This window comes from Xyrauchen texanus, chromosome 45 (assembly GCF_025860055.1).
Source record: "Xyrauchen texanus isolate HMW12.3.18 chromosome 45, RBS_HiC_50CHRs, whole genome shotgun sequence".
Lineage (NCBI taxonomy): Eukaryota > Metazoa > Chordata > Actinopteri > Cypriniformes > Catostomidae > Xyrauchen > Xyrauchen texanus.
In genome coordinates, this window is record NC_068320.1 from 11,748,239 (window position 1) to 11,768,476 (window position 20,238).

General features: G+C 42.3%; 1 protein-coding gene across 2 annotated transcripts in view; it reads left to right on the forward strand.

Moving 5' to 3' along the window:
- The first annotated feature begins 1,781 nt into the window (after positions 1-1,781).
- LOC127637587 (hepatocyte growth factor-like) overlaps positions 1,782-20,238 on the forward strand; it is a 39,099-nt gene continuing 20,642 nt past the window's right edge. For both annotated transcript variants that reach the window (XR_007969765.1, XM_052118725.1), the window contains exons 1-4: positions 1,782-1,915; positions 11,505-11,649; positions 11,760-11,872; positions 12,567-12,681. Coding sequence is in view for 1 of the 2 variants with exons in the window: in XM_052118725.1 (XP_051974685.1) it covers positions 1,852-1,915; positions 11,505-11,649; positions 11,760-11,872; positions 12,567-12,681 (437 nt within the window). In the remaining variant the exon portion in view is untranslated. The remainder of the gene's footprint in view (positions 1,916-11,504; positions 11,650-11,759; positions 11,873-12,566; positions 12,682-20,238) is intronic.

Here is a 20,238-nt window from a genome sequence, read left to right on the forward strand (position 1 = left end):
GGGAGGGTAGAGTCACAAGGGGTAGCCTCCTCGTGGTTGCTATTATGCTGTTCATTCACGGTGGGGCGCATGGTGAGTTGAGCATGGATGCAGCAGTGGATGCGTGAAGCCTCTGCACGCGCTATGTCTCCTTGTCAACATGCTCAACAAGCCACATGATAAGATGCGCGGATTGATGGTCTCAGACGCGGAGGCAGCTGGGATTCGTCCTCCGCCACCCGGATTGAGGCAAGTCACTATGAGACCACGAGCACATAAAAGCGCATTGGGAATTGGGCATTCCAAATTGGGTGAAAAATGGGAAAAAAGCAACAAAAATTGGCTGTTTGGGAACATTTAAATGACTGACTGAAAACAACAGATGTCATAGAAAAAAACACATCCTACAAATGGGACAGGATGCTCCACTAGTTGTCAAACTACAAACTAGTAAGTTTAATATTTTTAGCTGTGTTGATTTTAAAGTGATGAATTAAAAGATGCTACTTTTTGTAATGTTTAAGCATGCTGATAGCGCATGGTGCATTGCGTGTAGTTACTATCTGCGAGTGAACTTAGCATCTTTTCATCCATTTCATTATTTCTGTATTGCATTACTTTGAACAAATTCACCTTTTTCTACAATAAATGTCAATTTTAGTCATTATCAGACTTTAAATTGCCTGTTGTGAGCAATGTTTCCATTAGTATGCATAGTCCAGAGGTTCATGCATTTTGTGGACAGTATGTTGGGGTATCTGACAGACAACGGATCGCTTTAATAAACTGTTGCAGAAGTAAAAAACTGTTGAAGCACTCCGTTTATATTGAAGCACATCACTGAGCTCAGGATGCTCATAAGCAGTGTCGTGCCCTAGATTGGAGCGTCTCTTATTATATAACTCCTATTTATTTTTTATCAGTTTTCTTTTTTTAGGACTTCCCTTAGCATCCACATATCCCCCTGAAAAATGTCCACGAAGATGTTCTGTTGTGATATGATATGCATTATTTGCATCAGTGCTGTTGTTTTATTAAAAATTGCAAATAATCGTAAAACTGGTTAACTGCGATCTTTTTCTCAGATGGTAATATCACCGTCAAAAACTCACGGCATCCCTAGTCATATCATACTGTTCATGTGTTGTACTTGCTACATGTTTACATCGATGTTGGTTTTTCATCAAATAGAAATGTCAAATGTAAATCAAATCAATCACTGGAACAACAGCGCCACCTTGAGGAACAAAAAGCATGTATAATATGTATGTGTACATGCATATGGGATACTGATAATTCACCATTGTTGCACAGAAATTCAATGTGATATAGTATTTTTTTTTATGAATAAAGTACTAATTTGTCTTGCGATGAAAAAGAAATAGATTTCCTGTGATTCTAAACGTATATTGATATGAAATAATCACAAAAATATGATTATATGATTGACTGCAACTTTTTTTTTTACGCTATTTATAAGAGAGAGATTGAGGAATACTAAAGATGTGTGAGCACAGCTCCAAAATTGGTGGCTCATTGTATTACTCAGCACCTGTTAATACCCAGTAAGCACACTTTCATGATTAGCAGCCTTTAATGTGGTTATCAGTCAAAACTCTATGACACTTTCACCCCCCACCCCACCCCAATAACCCCCCAAACAAACTTGTACTGTAGCGTCAGTTTGAGCTTTAATTATCGGGAGAGGGGGAATGGTGTGTGTGTGTGTGTGTGAGAGAGAGAGAGAGAGAGAGAGAGAGAGAGAGAGAGAGAGAGAGAGACTGACTCTGGATGTGCTGAGATCTTTTCCCATTCTTCACTCACTCACACACACCAGCAGCACCAGCTCGGTCCATCCCAAATCCTGGAATAATGAAATCAGACATCATGTGGATTCATCAAGCTCTTCTGTGTGTCTTACTGTCCGTTGATATGGGTAAGTGCTCTATGTGTAATGCAAGTTCAGAGTGTGCTTTATTCGTTCACTTTACTGATCATGTTTTTAATCAATTATAATACAAATCACTGGAGAAATAAAATGCAGACAAGTTAGCTTGCCTAGATTGATGAGAGAGAAGTTACATTGGAAGACTTTTTGGAAAGTTGTTTTGCACGTATACAAAAATCGCATTTTAATTCCCAACCTAAATATTAAGGATCTTGCTATTTCATTGAAAGTAAGTGCTATGCTGAATATTACTCATGGGAAGCATAAATGTGCTCATTGGACATCATTATTCTGTCTTAGATTTGTTTCTTGTTTAACTGCATCATAACAATATTCTTAATTACCAAAACCATTACTACTGTTATTGCTTCAACAATAAAACTATGATAACTTGTTAGTAGCCTCCACAGTCCTCCAAAAAAGAAATAAATGAATCAATAAAATAAATTAACAAAGTAATAAAGACTTTGAAAGCATCTTACCCTTTTAAGTAAATCCCATTACTTTGTTATGATTTTACATTATAAAAGTAGTCCCTATGGTATTTTGGAAACTATGGTTAACATGGTAAATGTTCATGAGAGCAAGGTCAGCTAGTTCAGGCATATTTATATGTTGCTGAATAAACTGAGCACTTCTTTTTTTCTTTTAAACTTTCCAACACTTTCCTCCATATGATTTCCTTCTGTATACAGTTTACACACAGTGGTAGAAGGGTTCATTCGAGTTTAAATCAATTTGAAACTCAATTTCATAAATCTAATAAACTTGCCATATTAAGAGGTAAAATGACCAACTTTGGGGTGGAAACTAAAAATGCAATTTTGGGTGAGTAAACAAACAATGGAGTCTTTAATATACTGTATGTACAGAGGAACACATTCTTCAAACTGTCCTCATTGACACAGCTGTATATTTAGTTTGGAGTTAAAGAAAATCCATTGACGCTCACTTATGTTACAGTCTCATAAACTAAAGCCTGGACTCATTACTACCATCACATATCCCTGAGGTTTATAGTGGTCAACGTTCTGGGCTGCTAACTGTAAGGTTGTAGGTTCAAACCCAGGGCTTTAATCACCCGACTTTGAGGTCCAAAAATTGTTCGATCAATATATCATTTGTTTGCATTTCGTACCTCCAGTCTTGAATATTTTGTTATATCCTTGTTTAACCACCACAAAATGCATAAACTTAAGGAGTGTACATGGATAAAAGTTGCCTTGTATATATCACCAGCTAAATGAGTAATTATTTATACAGAGTCCTGTTCAAGTGGGAAAACTGATGCTGAATAATAGTGACATGCATCTTTAAATGTGCTATTAAATCATTACAAGAAAAGCTACATATCACAGTGTGAGTCCTCAATGGGCAAAAGCACATATGGGGTGAATGTACTGTTATCAACGTGCTGCGCAACATCTGGACAGAACCGTTTCTCCCATATTTCACCATTGCAAATATTCACTGGACCAGATGTGCTCCGTAAACAGAACGAGAAGTTCCTCAAACTTGCGCCGAAGCAGAGGAAAAGATATAAGTGAGTCAGCCTGAAACCATTAAAGTTGATGTTTCACCGATGCCCTTCCTCATTGCTACCATCGACATTATCTGCAGAGTTTTCTCCTTGTCATTTAAGAAAGAGATTAAGCTAAATCTAATAAGCAAGCTGGGAGATAAAGATGCCCCAGACAGGCCAGGGAGAGGAATTTAAAAGAGTCTAATTGGGACGCTGAAGGAAAAGATCAATGTTTGAAGAGCAGCCTGATGCAAGCCAGATGCGTTCCGATGCGGCTTAAACATTAATAATGTGTTTTAACCAAATTCACCTCAGCCACAGGAGTTCGGCAGAAGACAGGCAGCTGTGCAACACTGTGCATGTCTGAATAAAACTGAGGGTCATTACCTTACCCTGCTCATATTCAACAGTTGCAACAGCAAGAAATTACTTGACAATCAGGGCACCAGGGCCAGGACTACTCTGCAGAGCTCTGCCAAATTCTGAACCGTGTCCTTACTTTAAATTCTACTCTCTGCCATTTAAGGTCAACAAGAGCTCACCCAAAAATGAAAATTCTGTCATTATTAAATCATCCTCATTTCATCCAAACCCAAGTTACTTGAATGGGGACTGAAGCTTTCAGAACAGGACTCAAAAGCACTCAAAAGCAATGTCTTTGGAATACTTGGAATATAGTGCACAAGTACTGAACATGTTTACATGAACTTAAGAAAATTGTTTATTTTAGGGTTTTTTCAGAATGTGCCGCTTTGAAACGTCAATGCCGATTCCCTTACGCCGTTCAAGGGATTAAGAGAAACTGGTTTAGCACACCTAGGTTTCTCCCAGATAACTCAGTTTAATGTGGTCATGTAAACACATAAGTGGCATTCTAACAGGTTTTATGAGGAGTGCACATGTACATGAACAGATGGAGGCAGTGGTATAATTATAGTCCCACATAAACATTCAAAATGTATATCAGGGTAATTTCTGCTTAGAACAATGGAATGGTAACTCGATGTTAATAAAGCTTCATTATTATTCTAACTAATAAACTAATTCATAATACTCAATAAAATGTAAAGCATTGTAGCTAATATGAGTGTTGTAGCTACATACAAATTATTGGTTATTTGTTTTATTTGTGTACTATTATGTGATTTTCTGTGTAAAGTGAATTTGTTTTCCTGTTTAGAAATATAAATTTAAATTACTTGAGATCACGAGAAAAAGGCACCACCGACAGCAGTACTCCCCCTAAATTTATATATACAGGTCCTTCTCAAAAAATTAGCATATTGTGATAAAGTTCATTATTTTCCATAATGTAATGATAAAAATTAAACTTTCATATATTTTAGATTCATTGCACACCAACTGAAATATTTCAGGTCTTTTATTGTTTTAATACTGATGATTTTGGCAAACAGCTCATGATAACCCAAAATTCCTATCTCAAAAAATTAGCATATTTCATCCGACCAATAAAAGAAGTGTTTTTAATACAAAAAAGTCAACCTTCAAATAATTATGTTCACTTATGCACTCAATACTTGGTTGGGAATCCTTTTGCAGAAATGACTGCTTCAATGCGGCGTGGCATGGAGGCAATCAGCCTGTGGCACTGCTGAGTTGTTATGGAGGCCCAGGATGCTTCGATAGCGGCCTTAAGCTCATCCAGAGTGTTGGGTCTTACGTCTCTCAACTTTCTCTTCACAATATCCCACAGATTCTCTATGGGGTTCAGGTCAGGAGAGTTGGCAGGCCAATTGAGCACAGTAATACCATGGTCAGTAAACCATTTACCAGTGGTTTTGGCACTGTGAGCAGGTGCCAGGTCGTGCTGAAAAATGAAATCTTCATCTCCATAAAGCTTTTCAGCAGATGGAAGCATGAAGTGCTCCAAAATCTCCTGATAGCTAGCTGCATTGATTCTGCCCTTGATAAAACACAGTGGACCAACACCAGCAGCTGACATGGCACCCCAGACCATCACTGACTGTGGGTACTTGACACTGGACTTCAGGCATTTTGGCATTTTCTTCTCCCCAGTCTTCCTCCAGACTCTGGCACCTTGATTTCGAATGACATGCAAAATTTGCTTTCATCCGAAAAAAGTACTTTGGACCACTGAGCAACAGTCCAGTGCTGCTTCTCTGTAGCCCAGGTCAGGCGCTTCTGCCGCTGTTTCTGGTGCCTGTGCACAGTGGCTCTGGATGTTTCTACTCCAGACTCAGTCCACTGCTTCCGCAGGTCCCCAAGGTCTGGAATCGGTCCTTCTCCACAATCTTCCTCAGGGTCCGGTCACCTCTTCTCGTTGTGCAGCGTTTTTTGCCACACTTTTTCCTTCCCACAGACTTCCCACTGAGGTGCCTTGATACAGCACTCTGGGAACAGCCTATTTGTTCAGAAATTTCTTTGTGTCTTACCCTCTTGCTTGAGGGTGTCAATGATGGCCTTCTGGACAGCAGTCAGGTCGGCAGTCTTACCCATGATTGCGGTTTTGAGTAATGAAACAGGCTGGGAGTTTTCAAAAGCCTCAGGAATCTTTTGCAGGTGTTTAGAGTTAATTAGTTGATTCAGATGATTAGGTTAATAGCTCGTTTAGAGACCCTTTTCATGATATGCTAATTGTTTGAGATAGGAATTTTGGGTTTTCATGAGCTGTATGCCAAAATCATCAGTATTAAAACAATAAAAGACCTGAAATATTTCAGTTGGTGTGCAATGAATCTAAAATATATGAAAGTTTAATTTTTATCATTACATTATGGAAAATAATGAACTTTATCACAATATGCTAATTTTTTGAGAAGGACCTGTATATATATATATATATATATATATATATATATATATATATATATATATATATATATGTATATATATCTAGATATTGTAAATATCAGTATTTACATTTTGCAGGGAAATAAATGTACAATGCAAATTATGGTTACTTCAGAGATGCTTGTGCATCAGACACTGGAAATGTCCCACCCCTTACTGAAACGGAATATATTATTGGTTAGCAAATATCCAATCACGTCTGAAATGAATGTCTGTCTAGCCAGTGCCATCAGTTGTGCTCCATGCTCATTAAGAGAGAATCTCTGTACACTTATGTACACACAATTCACTCAACAGTGCTGCAGCTTTGTGTTAGTAGATAGAAAATGTTCTGGGTTAACACACTAATTGATCTTCTGGTGGCCATTTGTAACATCAATTAATTCAGGTAGGCATATGCAAAATCCTAAGAAAGATAGGTGGGTTGGGGGCCTGGGTAGCTCAGTAGTAAAGACGCTTGCTACCACCCCTGGAGTTCACTAGTTCGAATCCCAGGGCGTGCTGAGCATCTCCTAAGCAACCAAATTAAGCTAGGGAGGGTAAAGTCACATGGGGTAACCTCCTTGTGATCACTATAATGTGGTTCGTTCTTGGTGGGGCACGTGGTGAGTTGAGCGTGGATGACAGTCTCAATGTGGAAGCAGCTGGGATTCGTCCTCCACCACGTGGATTGTGGAAAATCATGACGTGACCATGAGGATTTAAAAAGCACATTGGAAATTGGGCATTCCAAATTGGGAGAAAAAAAAAAAAAGAAAAGAGAAAGAATTCAAAAGTTGAGATACTACAATGGGAAAAGCAAATACTGTCTCTATAAAAAATTATTGTACATTTTCACACACCACTGTAAAATATCATCGGTCTTTCATGTTTGCTTATATGCGTGTACATTGAGGGAATGCCAGAGTTTTATGTAAGAGGTATACCCCACTATTGTAGCGCAATTCCGCTGCATATCGGGATGGAAAGTTAAGGAAACAAACACAGCAACAACTCTGGAGTATCTAGAAATAAAAGCAAGGCAACAGAGAATAAAATAGGAAAGTCCTCCTCGGATGCCATGATTGTTATTCACACAAGTGTTGCTGGGAAATTACATTGCTGTGGAGAAAGCTCCTAACTGACCAAGCCACATGTATACAGGAGTCAGAGGTGGGTAGAGTAGCCAAAAACTGTACTCAAGTAAAAGTACAACAACATAAAAAACATAATTACTCAAGTAGAAGTAAAAGTACTAACATAAATTATTACTTGAGTAAGAGTAAGAAAGTATCCAATTAAAAGAGTACTCAAGTAGTGAGTAACTCGTTACTTTCAGAGATGACATAATATACATTTACTCCCCTATATTCCATTACATAATACACATTGAAAATGTATATAGAATTATTATTATTATTAATAGAAATTCTGTCATCATTCACCATCATGTTGTTCCAAACCCGTTTGGCTTTCTTTCTTCCATGCAACACAATAAGGAGATTTTAAACAGAATTTTTGCCTGAGTCACTATTTACTTTCAGAGAAATGATAAAAGAATATTAAATTCTGGCTGAGCTATCACTTTAAAGAGATAGTTTACCCAAAAAGGAAAATTCTCTCATCATTTACTCGCCCCCATGCCATCCCAGATGTGTATGACTTCCTTTCTCCTGCAGAACACAAAGTCTGACTTTTAAAAGAATATTTTAGCTCTGTAGGCCAAAATGTTGATGCTCCAAAAAGCACATAAAGGCAATGTTATGTATACCTTGTCTTGTTTCACTGTTGCCCTTTTGTTTGCCATTTTTGTCACTTTTGCACTCCTTAGTTTTCACTTTTGTCCCTTGTTTAACTCCATAGTCTCCTTGTTAGCGTTCGTGTTCTCTGTCATTGTTTTCACCTGCCCTTGTTAATTTGCCTTTGGTTTCCGTTAATCACCTTGTCATCTAGTTTGTGTTCTGTTTGTTCATTGGCCCCTTTGTCCCATGTTTTTGTATTTAAACCCTGTCTGTTTGTTCAGTCTCTGTCAGTCGTTGAATGTTTGTGAATGCTGTTACCCTGGTCTGTGTTCCCTGCCCGAGTTCGCTATTTATGTTTATTTCCCCACTGAGGGTTTTCCTTTGTGTTTTTGTGAACAATAAAGTAAGCTGCATTTGGATCCTCAACCTTCCTTTGCCTTACACTCTTTATTTGATCAAATGTGTTTACTCATAATATTAACACACAGTATATATAAAAAAATAACAAACATAATGAAGATTTATTATATTAATATATTATTTAATAAGAATAACAAATAAGGCCCAAGTATTTTAAAATTTCATATGTGACGTTTATGCACCAGCCCCAGAGCTCAGGCACTCACGTCCGAATTCACTCATTTCGTTCACTTCTGAGATATAGTGCACTAACTGCCATTTACTATATATGAAATAGTGTAACGATAGTGGACACAGCCATGGTCGCACATCTCAGACACGCACGCGCAGAAATGCTATCTGTCCGCACTCCAGTTGTCGATCACGCAAATGGCAGTGATTAACTTGGATGTATATATGGATTTATACAGTTAATCCGCCTGATGTAGCTGCGATAGTTTCTAGTACCCCCCGCGAGTATATGCATAAATACTGCTTATGACATGCGGGACAAAGCACACTGATATATTGCTGCACTAATTAAAAAATGTACACTTAAAAACTGATGTCATAAGAGCCCAGTTACAGAATCACCCTGAAAATGACCATATCATTACACAGAAAAGCCCGTGTTAGAATTAGAGCCAAAATTTACCTCAGCGTGCAGCCTGAAGTGTGAGCTTTGACTTTAATCTTGAAATATCAGCTTGTCTTGATGTTAAATTAAGGCATTGCATGACGAAACTATTCTTTTTTTCACTCTGGAAAGTGCTTCACATTGAAGAGTTTGATGCTGCTGCACTGATGACTTGAGTGTCTCATTGCGCGCAGCTGTGAACTTCTGCTCTCGTAAAAGTCCCATTCAATAATCTCTCAATAAATTACACATTAATTCAAATTAAACCCAGTAATGTAACGATGGTAACGCCACACATTGTAAAGAAGTAAATGTAAAAAAAAATTTATCACAGGCTTAAGAATAAAAATAAGCCTTTAGGCTGGTTTTAAACACTATCAGTGATGGAGAAGCCATGATGTAAAAAGGTTGACAATTCCAGAGCTTAGGGGCAGCTCCAAAGAAGGTCAGTTCACCCTTGGACTTGCAACATGAACGGTGGACAGTTAAACAAAGTTGGTTGTCTGATCTGTGACCTGGGTGCAGAGTAAGGCTGGAGAAGATCAGTGATATAATCTGGTGCCAGTCTATGCTGTGCTTTGTATGCATAGAGCAGAATCTTAAAATCAACACAAATTTTAAAGGAAGCCAGTGCAATGAGACAAGTACAGGAGAAATGTGTTCCCTTTTCTTTGTTCTTGTTAAATATGAGTGTAACCTGTCTGATAGGGAGGAAAAGTTGGGAATTGTCAGCATAACAAACATAGAACAAAGTGGAAGCATATAAAGGGAAAACAAAAGAGGCCCCAGAATGGATCCCTGTGGAACACCACACAATGTGTGCCCTTTAAATAAGAAGCAAACCACTGTAATACCAGTCCCAGAATGCCCACAATTAGCACAAGGCATTTTAAAAGAATATCACGGTCAATAGTGTCAAACACTACACTTGGATCTTACAAAACTAAGATGGCACATGACCCAAAATCAAGGGAAAGCTAAATGTAATTTGAAACCTTCATCAATGCTGAGTCAGTACTGTGCAATGCCCTAAACCCAGACTGAAATTTGACTGTAATGTTATGTTTATCCAGATATGAGTTGAGCTGAGAATGGACAACTTTCTCCAAAGCCTTTGCAATGAAAGGTAGTTTAGAAATGGATCTGAAATTAAGATACACAGTGGGGTCAGGATGAGATTTTTTCAATATAGGCTGTACAATAGCTTGCTTAAAGCTAACTGGAACGTCTCCATTAATAAGAGAATTAGTGAATCATGATACACATGTGCATGCGTGTGTATAAGAGTCTGGGCCCCTCTCCTTGGCCTCTCATTCATTTCTGTAGAATGGACAGTCCTAAGGAGCGAGAGAGAGAGAGAGAGAGAGAGAGAGAGAGAGAGCAAACTTGATTTTATTCATGCGATTAAATGGACACAATTTCTGATGAGAAATTGATTTTATAAGCGTGTTTTATAAACAAGAGTGTGTGTGTGTACAGATTTGGCTATATTTGTGAGGGCTACATTTAAAAAAAAAAAAAAAGAATCTACATTAGTATAGTGAAACATGATATAATCTGACTTAAGAGGACATTTTCATGCTTTTAAAGGGATAATTCAACCAAAAATTTAAATCATGTAATTTACTCATCTACATGTTGACCCAAACCTATATGACTTACTTTCTTCAGTGGAACAAAAGGGAGATGTTAGACCATCTTTGGAGAAAAGATGCTATGAAAGTGAATGGTGACTGAGGCTTTCAGTCATTAACATTTTGCCCTAAACTCTTCTTTTGTTTTACACGGAAGAAAGAAAGTCAAACGGGTTTGGAACATCATGCAGGTAAATTATTAAAGAATTTTTATGTTTGGTTGAACTGTCCATTCAACGTGTTTCTGTGAGTTTTAGGGTTAGTGGTAGGGTTAGGTCATAGAAAAAATCATTACCTATAAAATAAACATTGATGAGTTCTGGCCATCATTCACATGCATTGGACCTACAGAGCTGAGATATTGGTTAAAAAAATCTTTGTTTGTGTTCAGCAGAAGAAAGAAAGTAACACACATATAGGATGACATGTGGGTGAATAAATTATGATGAACAATGCTTTTAATGTATGACCACTCTCATATATATGAGATTATGACCCTGACAGTATACGTACATCACCCAGATGTCTATTTGACGGGTGTTTACATCTGAAAGATTTCTTTTTTAATTTTGTTTGCTCATCTGCAATATGGATGTCAATAAGACAATCATCAGATGCATTCGAGATGTTTATGATTTAGAATGTTTGTAAATCTGATCATTTTAAGATGTTTAGCAGATGTTAATTAAAATATGTAATAATTCCAGATAAAAAGATCTAAAACAGACATCTCTGAGATGTGCGTGTGCTTTTTGGGGGAGTATGTTTAATATATGTGTATGTGTGGATTCAGCATGGGTTTGTGTTTAATATCTGTGTATCTTTTGTTCAGAGTGCAGGAAACAGACATTGCAGAAGTATCAGAAAAGTGAAAACACTAGGCTTCTGTGTCTGGACTGTCCAGACTCCCAACGCATCAGAAAACTCTCATTGGATGACTGCGCACGCAAATGCAACAAGAGCAAGAAGTCCTGCAGGTGACACCTCCATCATAAACACATAAGCACACAGCCATGTGAGTCCTTCAGATTCTTATGTATCTCTGTTAACTCACTCTTGTCTCTGTGCTTTCTCTGCTTTCTCACAGGGCATTCTACTTTGACCACATAAACAGGAAATGCCACATGCTTCCCTTCGATCATTTCTCTGAAGGCGCACAGAGAGAACGAAAAACCAATTGTGACCTTTATGAGAAGAAAGGTAAATATTTCTCTTTGAAGAAATGCATTCGCACTTGGCTTATAACTTTCTCACATCTCCTGAAGTTTACAGGAAATGTTTAGCTGTAAAACCAAGCTAATGGTGGTGTTATTTGTTTAGAGCGCCGACTTTAAGTGTATAAGTACTCCGTACTGTCTCTGGTATGTGTAAATGTACCTGTAGACATTCTGAAAAGTTGTGGATGCCAACAGCAAACAGCCATGATGAAAAGACCAGCATTAATTCCCATGCTGGTCTGGGCTGGTTTATGTTTGTTTGGTGCTGGTGGACTGGTATAGCCATGCTTAAAAACTATCAAAAAATACTGCTCAATCTGGTGAAGCTGGTTGATCAAGGAAGTGTGCCTTGTTAAGCTATACTGCTTGGGACACCGGCATCCAAAACACAAAATATGCTTGGGACCTGCAATGCTGGTCTTTTCAACACAGGGAGAATAAAAAAGAAATCAAGATAGATATGTGTTGATATGTGTTGATATTAACAAGAAGGCCTATGTTTATGTTTCCAGCAAGAGTTGGACTTGACATTTTTTAATTATGCAGTAATCATCTGGAAAAAAATATCTTGTTTGGAGAATTAAATCACCTCTGGATGTCAGAAAGATGTGTAATCAGTAAACAACATTTATGATCTCAGATTATCTGAATATTTGTGTGCCATATGTTTTCCACAGACTATGTGAGGGAGTGCATCACTGGGTCAGGTGTCAACTACAAGGGCAGAAGATCATTGACAAAGACTGGAATTAAGTGTCAAGCCTGGAATATGTCTGTCCCACATGAGCACAAGTAAAAACTCTCTCTCATTTTTGCTTTCTCACTCTGTAAAACCTAGTGCACACCACAAAATGTAGCCAGCGCAGCAAGCCGTCGCATAACTACCCCAACACACTGGCATGTATGAAGTGGTCCCCTGGGGGAACGGCTAACTGCTCAGAAGTATAAGGACTGGCTGGCCCAGCCGTGGCCTTCTCTCTATTGTTCTCCCCAAAAAGGAATGAAATCATTCGCTGGGGGACAAATATATGGTCCAAGCTGGGGGGGTGTCCATCCAAAGAGGAGGACACCACGGAGACCACACCCGGCCCCAAGAGGGGGGAGCGATTTTAGGTGGAATACAACACACAGTCTTACCAGTTACGAGTGGAAGCACATTGTGCGGAGCGGCATCGTGGTAGGACCTACCCAAGGGGGGAGGAGTTACTTCAAACATGGCGACCAAGGTCAGAGGGCCCTCTGCCCAAGGAAGACACAGTTTACCGGCAGGGAAACCATTTTGCGGAATATACATTACACAGGGTTGCCTAGGGGACAAAAAATGCATGTGGAGCACTTATCTCAGTACGGGGGCCTGGGTGACGCCTGTATTGGAGTGGCAGCGAGCCTCTCCGAATACTTGACGGCCGTTAGGCTAGGGAGGAAGAACATCCAGGGTTCACACTTCTTGCAAACGCAACTGGGGAAAGAGCGCACGTCTTCACCTCAAGGGAGGGGAAAGGCACTATGCACAAGCGATACACCCGGCCAGCTGACCCGAACTTACCTGTTTGTGTCACCTGATAACACACGGGACGAAACTGGCTCAACCCTGAGGTTATAGAACCTTGCAAAGGTGTTAGGTGTTGCCCAGCCTGAGGTTCTACATATGTCTGCTGGAGAGGTGCTGTGGGACAATGCCCAAGAAGCCGCAACACCCCTGGTAGAATGAGCTCGTAGGCCAGCAGGGGGCAGCATGTGCAGGGTGTGGTATGTCATAGTGATGGCATCGATGACCCGGTGGGCGATCCTCTGTTTGAAGACCGTGTTTCTCTTCCGCTGTCCACCAAAGCAGACAAAGAGCTGCTCGGAGCTTCTAAAGCTCTGCGTGCGATCCAAGTAGATGTGTAGAGTGTGCACCGGACACAGCAATGCCAAGGCTGGGTCTGCCTCCTCCTGGGGCAGTGCTTGCAGGTTCACCACCTGATCCCTGAAAGGGGTCGTGGGAACCTTGGGCACGTAGCCAGGTCAGGGTCTCAGGATGACGTGAGAGGGCGGTCTTCAGAGAGAGCGCATTTAGCTCTGCTGACTCGATGGGCTGAAATTGAGCTCCCCGAAGGCCCCGAAGGACCACGGAGAGGTCCCACGAGGGAACGAGGTGCGACCTGGGGGGGATTTAACCTCCTCTATACCTCTCAGGAACCTGATGATCAAGTCGTGCTTCCCTATATACTTACCGTCCACTGCATCATTTTGTTATTTTTTATTTATTTTTTTTTGATCCAAGATGGCAGCGCGGTAGCACGCAGCGGCCACTCCGGATCCACAATGGTGCTATTTTTGTTAAAAAAGCCCAACTTTTGCAGCACATGGACATCGGAGCAACCGGTGTTCGTGTCTACCATCGCCAGACACTACTAAAATATAAGACTCATGCAAAAACCAAGCTGCATGATGACCTGCAGGAGGCGCTACGCATACTCGGCTTGCTGCGGAGACCAGGCCTCCAGTCCTTGGCGTCGCCTGATGCTGGTGGCCGGGGGAGAGGACGTCGTAAGCGGTGTGCGAGAAAGCGGAAGCGCGGCAAGAGGGCGGGGGTTCATGCTAGGCTAAAAACAAACCCTAGCTGGCCGGCTCTCCCGTCTATCCTGCTGTCAAATGTTTGCTCCCTGGACAATAAACTGGACTATATCCGACTCCAGCAGGCTACGCAGCGTGAGTTTAGAGATTGCTGCGTCTTTGTTTTCACGGAGACGTGGCTCAGCGACAGAGTTCCGGATGCCGCCATTCAGCTAGACGGGCTCACTTCGTTTCGTGCCGACAGAAATACAGCTCTCTGCGGTAAGACTCGCGGTGGTGGCTTGTGTGTTTACATCAACACGGAATGGTGCAAGAACTCTATGCTAGTCTCTAGTTACTGTTCATCGCTGTTGGAGCTTGTGACTGTTAGATGCAGACCTTTTTATCTAATTCACCACTGTTTACATAACCGGAGTTTACATTCCCCCCAGTGCTAACGCTAAGGAAGCGCTTTGTGAACTGCAGAACGCTCACCCCGACGGACTGTTTATTGTCACCGGAGATTTCAACCATGCGAATCTCAAGACAGTGCTCCCTAAATTCCATCAGTATGTGGACTTTGCAACGAGAGGGGCGAACGCGCTTGATCTTGTTTACACAAACATCCCAGGCGCGTATCGGGCGGAGCCCCGCCCCCACCTCGGCTACTCAGACCACATCTCTGTTATGTTAATTCCAGCATACAGACCGCTCGTCAGATGCACAAAACCGCTTCAGAAGCAGGTGAAAACCTGGCCAGCAGGAGCCATCTCTGCTCTTCAGGACTGTTTTGAGTGTACTGACTGGCACATGTTCAGGGACGCTGCAACATATGGCGATTCTACCAACTTGGAGGAATACACAGCATCAGTGACCAGCTACATCAGCAAGTGCATTGATGATGTCACTTTCTCCAAGACCATCACCACACGCTCCAACCAGAAGCCGTGGATGACTGCGGAGGTGCGCATGCTGCTGAGGTCCCGAGACTCCGCCTTCAGAGCAGGCGATAAGCCAGCCCTAAGAACAGCTAGGGCCAAACTGTCACGGGCAATCAGAGAGGCAAAGCACGCACATGCCCAGAGAATCCACAGTCACTTCCAGGACAGCGGTGACACGCGGCGCATGTGGCAGGGCATCCAGACCATCACCAACTACAGGACAACATCAGTTGCCTGTGACAAAGATGCCTCCCTTCCAGATGCGCTGAACGATTCTACGCTCGGTTTGAAGTGCAGAACGACGTGGTGGCGAGGAAGACCACCCCTCCTCCCAACGACCAGGTGCTCTGTCTTACCACGGCAGATGTGAGGAAAACTCTACGTAGAGTCAACCCACGGAAGGCTGCTGGACCAGACAACATTCCTGGCAGAGTGCTCAGAGGATGTGCAGACCAGCTAGCAGATGTTCTTACCGACATCTTCAACATCTCTCTGAGCAGCGCCGTCGTTCCAACGTGCTTCAAGGCCACCACCATCATCCCCATGCCAAAGAAGTCTTCAGTGTCCTGCCTCAACGACTACCGTCCCGTCGCACTTACACCCATCATCATGAAGTGCTTCGAGAGGCTCGTCATGAGGCACATTAAGACCCAGCTGCCCCCTCACTAGACCCACTACAGTTTGCGTATCCTCCAAACGGTTCAACGGATGATGCCATCGCCACAACCCTCCATCTGGCCCTCACCCACCTAGACAATAAGGACTCATACGTTCGAATGCTGTTCATAGATTTCAGCTCAGCATTCAACACAATCATTCCCCAGCACCTGATTGGAAAGCTGAACCTGCTGGGCCTGGACACCTCCCTCTGCAACTGGATCCTGGACTTCCTGACTGGGAGACCTCAGTCAGTCCGGATCGGGAACAGCATCTCCACCACCACCACACTGAGCACTGGGGCCCCCCAGGGCTGTGTGCTCAGTCCACTGCTGTTCACTCTGCTGACTCAAGACTGTGCAGCAATGCACAGCTCGAACCACATCGTCAAGTTCGCTGATGACACGACCGTGGTGGGTCTCATCAGCAAGAACGACGAGTCAGCATACAGAGAGGAGGTGCAGCGGCTGACGAACTGGTGTAGAGCCAACAACCTGTCCCTGAATGTCGACAAAACAAAAGAGATGGTTGTTGACTTTAGGAGAGCACAAGGTGAACACACTCCGCTGAACATCGACGGCTCCTCTGTGGAGATCGTCAAGAGCACCAAATTCCTTGGTGTTCACCTGGCAGAGAACCTCACCTGGTCCCTCAACACCAGCTCTATCACCAAGAAAGCCCAGCAGCGTCTCTACTTTCTTCGAAGGCTGAGGAAAGCACATCTCCCACCCCCCATCCTCACTACATTCTATAGAGGGACTATTTAGAGCATCCTGAGCAGCTGCATCACTGCCTGGTTTGGGACTTGCACCGTTTCGGACCGCAAAGCCCTGCAGAGGATAGTGAGGACAGCTGAGAAGATCATTGGGGTCTCTCTTCCCTCCATCAAAGACATTTATAAAAAAACAATGTATCCGCAAAGCAACCAGCGTTGTGGATGACCCCACACACCCCTCACACAAACTCTTTACCCTCCTGCCGTCTGGCAAGAGGTACCGAAGCATTCGGGCCCTCACGGCCAGACTGTGTAACAGCTTCTTCCCCCAAGCCATCAGACTGCTCAATACTCAGAGACTGGTTTGACACACACACACACACACACGTGTCCTGAGTTGCACTTTAATTACTGTCACTTTATAACTGTCTGCTACCTCAATAACTGCTATGTGCATAGAACACTATCTCATAGTATGTTATGTTTACGTTTTTTGCACTACTGAGTACTAGTCAGCGCTGCAATGTGTCTATTGTCCTGTTCATTGTCAGTAATTTGTTGTACTGTCCCGTACTTTGCACATGTTTGCACGTGCACTTTATATAGGTATATATAGGTATTTTATTTTGTTGTGTTGTCTCATGTGGTCCTGTGTTGGTCCTTTGTTGTTTTTATGTAGCACCATGGTCCTGGAGGAACGTTGTCTCGTTTTGCTGTGTACTGTACTAACTGTATATGGTTGAAACGACAATAAAAACCACTTGACTTGACTTGACTTCATCATGATGTGCCAATATGCCGGCTACATACACTTTTAAGGTGCAGAAAGGAAAGCACTGATCCAACTGCACATCTCTGGGGGTCTTCGCCACAGGAAGAACACCACTGAGCAAATAGACGCCACTTCAGGCCGTAAAGGCGCCTTGTTGAGGGGGCCCTCGTCTGAGTGATCGTGTCTACCACCGCGGGTGGTAGGCCACCTAAGTCTTCTGCGTCCCATCCAAGGGCCAGGCATGGAGATTCCAGAGGTCCGGTCGTGGGTGCCAGATGGTGCCCCGACCCTGAGGAAGAAGGTCCTTCCTCAGGGGAATTCACCAGGGGGGGCTGTCGCGAGGATCATGAGGTCCGAGAACCAAATCCGGGAGATGTGCTGTATGGCCTCCATCTGCTTCCTCATAGTTGCGAACTGCCGGGCAAAGTCTCCAATGGTGTCGCCAAACAGCCCAACCTGGGAGATGGCGGCGTCAAGGAAACACACCTTGTCAGCTTCTCGTGACTCGACCAGGTTGAGCCAGAGGTGGCGTTCCTGGACCACCAGGGTGGACATCGCCTGCCCGAAAGGCCGCGTCGTGACCTTTGTTGGCTGGAGGGCGAAGTCGGTCACTCCTCCTGCATTAGACCCGGGTCAGGACTACCCTCGTGTAGTTCTCTGTGTGCCTTGGCTTGGTGTACCTGCAGGAGTGCCATGGCATGCAAGGCGGAGGCGGTATGTCCAGTGGCGCTGTAGGGGGGTGGAGGATTCCACTCCAGCCCGACAATCGCGGCTGCCCGGGCAAACATGGCCGTCAGCTCCACGTCAGCCTGTGTCTGAGCCGCCGCACAAAGTTGAGTGAGTGACAGATAGGGAACAGATGCTGGTTGCACTTTCGTGTTTCAAGACTGACTAGTCAATGACTAAAAACCTTAGATCTTTGGTTCTCAACTTCTTTCCCTTACTCCGCCTCTATATTTGATGCTGCTAAACCAGATACTTCAGATGCGTCACTAGACTACAAAATCAAATGAACCCATATAATTGAAAACCAACTGATATACTCCAAATCTAGATAAACGTTTTAATGCAAAGAGGAACTTGACAATAGATTTGAATAGTATGACTGATAAACGTTGAATGACAAACAACTCAAGACAACACTATTTCAATTGCACCTGTTTAAACTAGATTGATGTAGGTATGTGGCAGGGTGGCTGACTAATTGACTAGTCATTTAAGAACTGACTAGTCGATTAGTGGGTTTGACTACTAACATTAATATTTTTAGTGGTGATGTACGAATCCCCTATGGCATTGACATAGGTCTGCAGCATAGGTCTGGGGTCTATAGCCGCTTCAATTGGCCAAAAATCGCTCTTTTAGACAGGAAAATCACAGTCAGTTTGGTCATAACAGGGTGTTTAGGGTCAGGGTATCGGAGATGTATCATACCATAATAAAAGGTATGAAATGTTATAATGTCGCAATCTAATATAATATATTAATCTACAGTATAGAGTATATGCTAATCTAATATAAATCGAATAGATTTATATAATCTTCACGAGCGATTGCACAGAAAACAAATAAAAAAATAGCGGACAAATGTGGAAAATGTGTAGAGAGTCTACGTACAGCACAGATAATTTCACAGACATAACCAAGTAAACAAAGCAGAAATGCAGTTTTGCTCATGGATATCCACTCAACTTTCTGCAATGTGCCTCAAATTAAACTCTGAATATCTTTAAAGATTTGATGTCACTTACCTGGCAATCTTGGGTAAATTCTGTGATTATTTATCCTTAAAACAGAGTAGTCGAGAAGTCATTCAAACAACTGACCAACTAGTTGATTATGAAAATTGGTTGTGGTAGCAATGAGCAACAGCCAATGACATTGCAAGAGTAGAGTAAGGTGAAAAAAATTATAAAATAAAAAACCTTAGTCTGCGATTAGATGTGCAGAGTGCACAACGTGACTTCCACAACATAACCGAAAAAAATCAATTTGAGTCTTTAATGTGCTCAGGGTGATGCGCTTCTGTCTTGTATTTGCAGTTTTCATATGGTATTAGATTAGTCTAGACAGCATATGAGATTACTTTCAGGCCTGGTCGTTTGACAACTCAACTTTTGCAACAACAACAGAAGTTAAATGGTACTTCACGAAGTGATGCCTTGACTGCACGAACATGAGCCAGGCTGGTTAATGTGGTCAAATGTTGCCAGGTCCTTGTTAGCCAGGTTGTTATTAGCTCTATGAGCTGTGCTGCTTACAAGCTGTATAAAGATTTTAGAGGTGAGAGAGTGAAAGAAAGATACAGAAAGAAAGAGAGAAGGAGCATTTATGGACTGAAGTCATGTTCTGTCTGCCCTCCAGCTGAGCTCACAAAGCCGCAGACACATTAAAATACGAACAACTCTGAGACTTGAACACAGATGCTAATCCAGACCCTCTTGTCCCTATTGATAACTGTACTGGCAATAGCTCCAACTTCAATCCCGCCTCGGACCCTTCTCATTTTCTTGTTCTCTTTCTTTTCGTGTGATAAGATCTCTTTCTTTTCTCTCAGACTACGGCTCTCATTTCTCAGGAAGTTTCACTCTATCCACAATCTCATCTCCACCTGTCCCATCAGTTTGGCCAAGCAAAACGGGGAACACAGCCGTGCTGAAAAGAAAACATCTTAAACCAGTGTAAGAGGGTTAGCCGTTCACAGCTGTTCAGTGTTTGTCCAATAC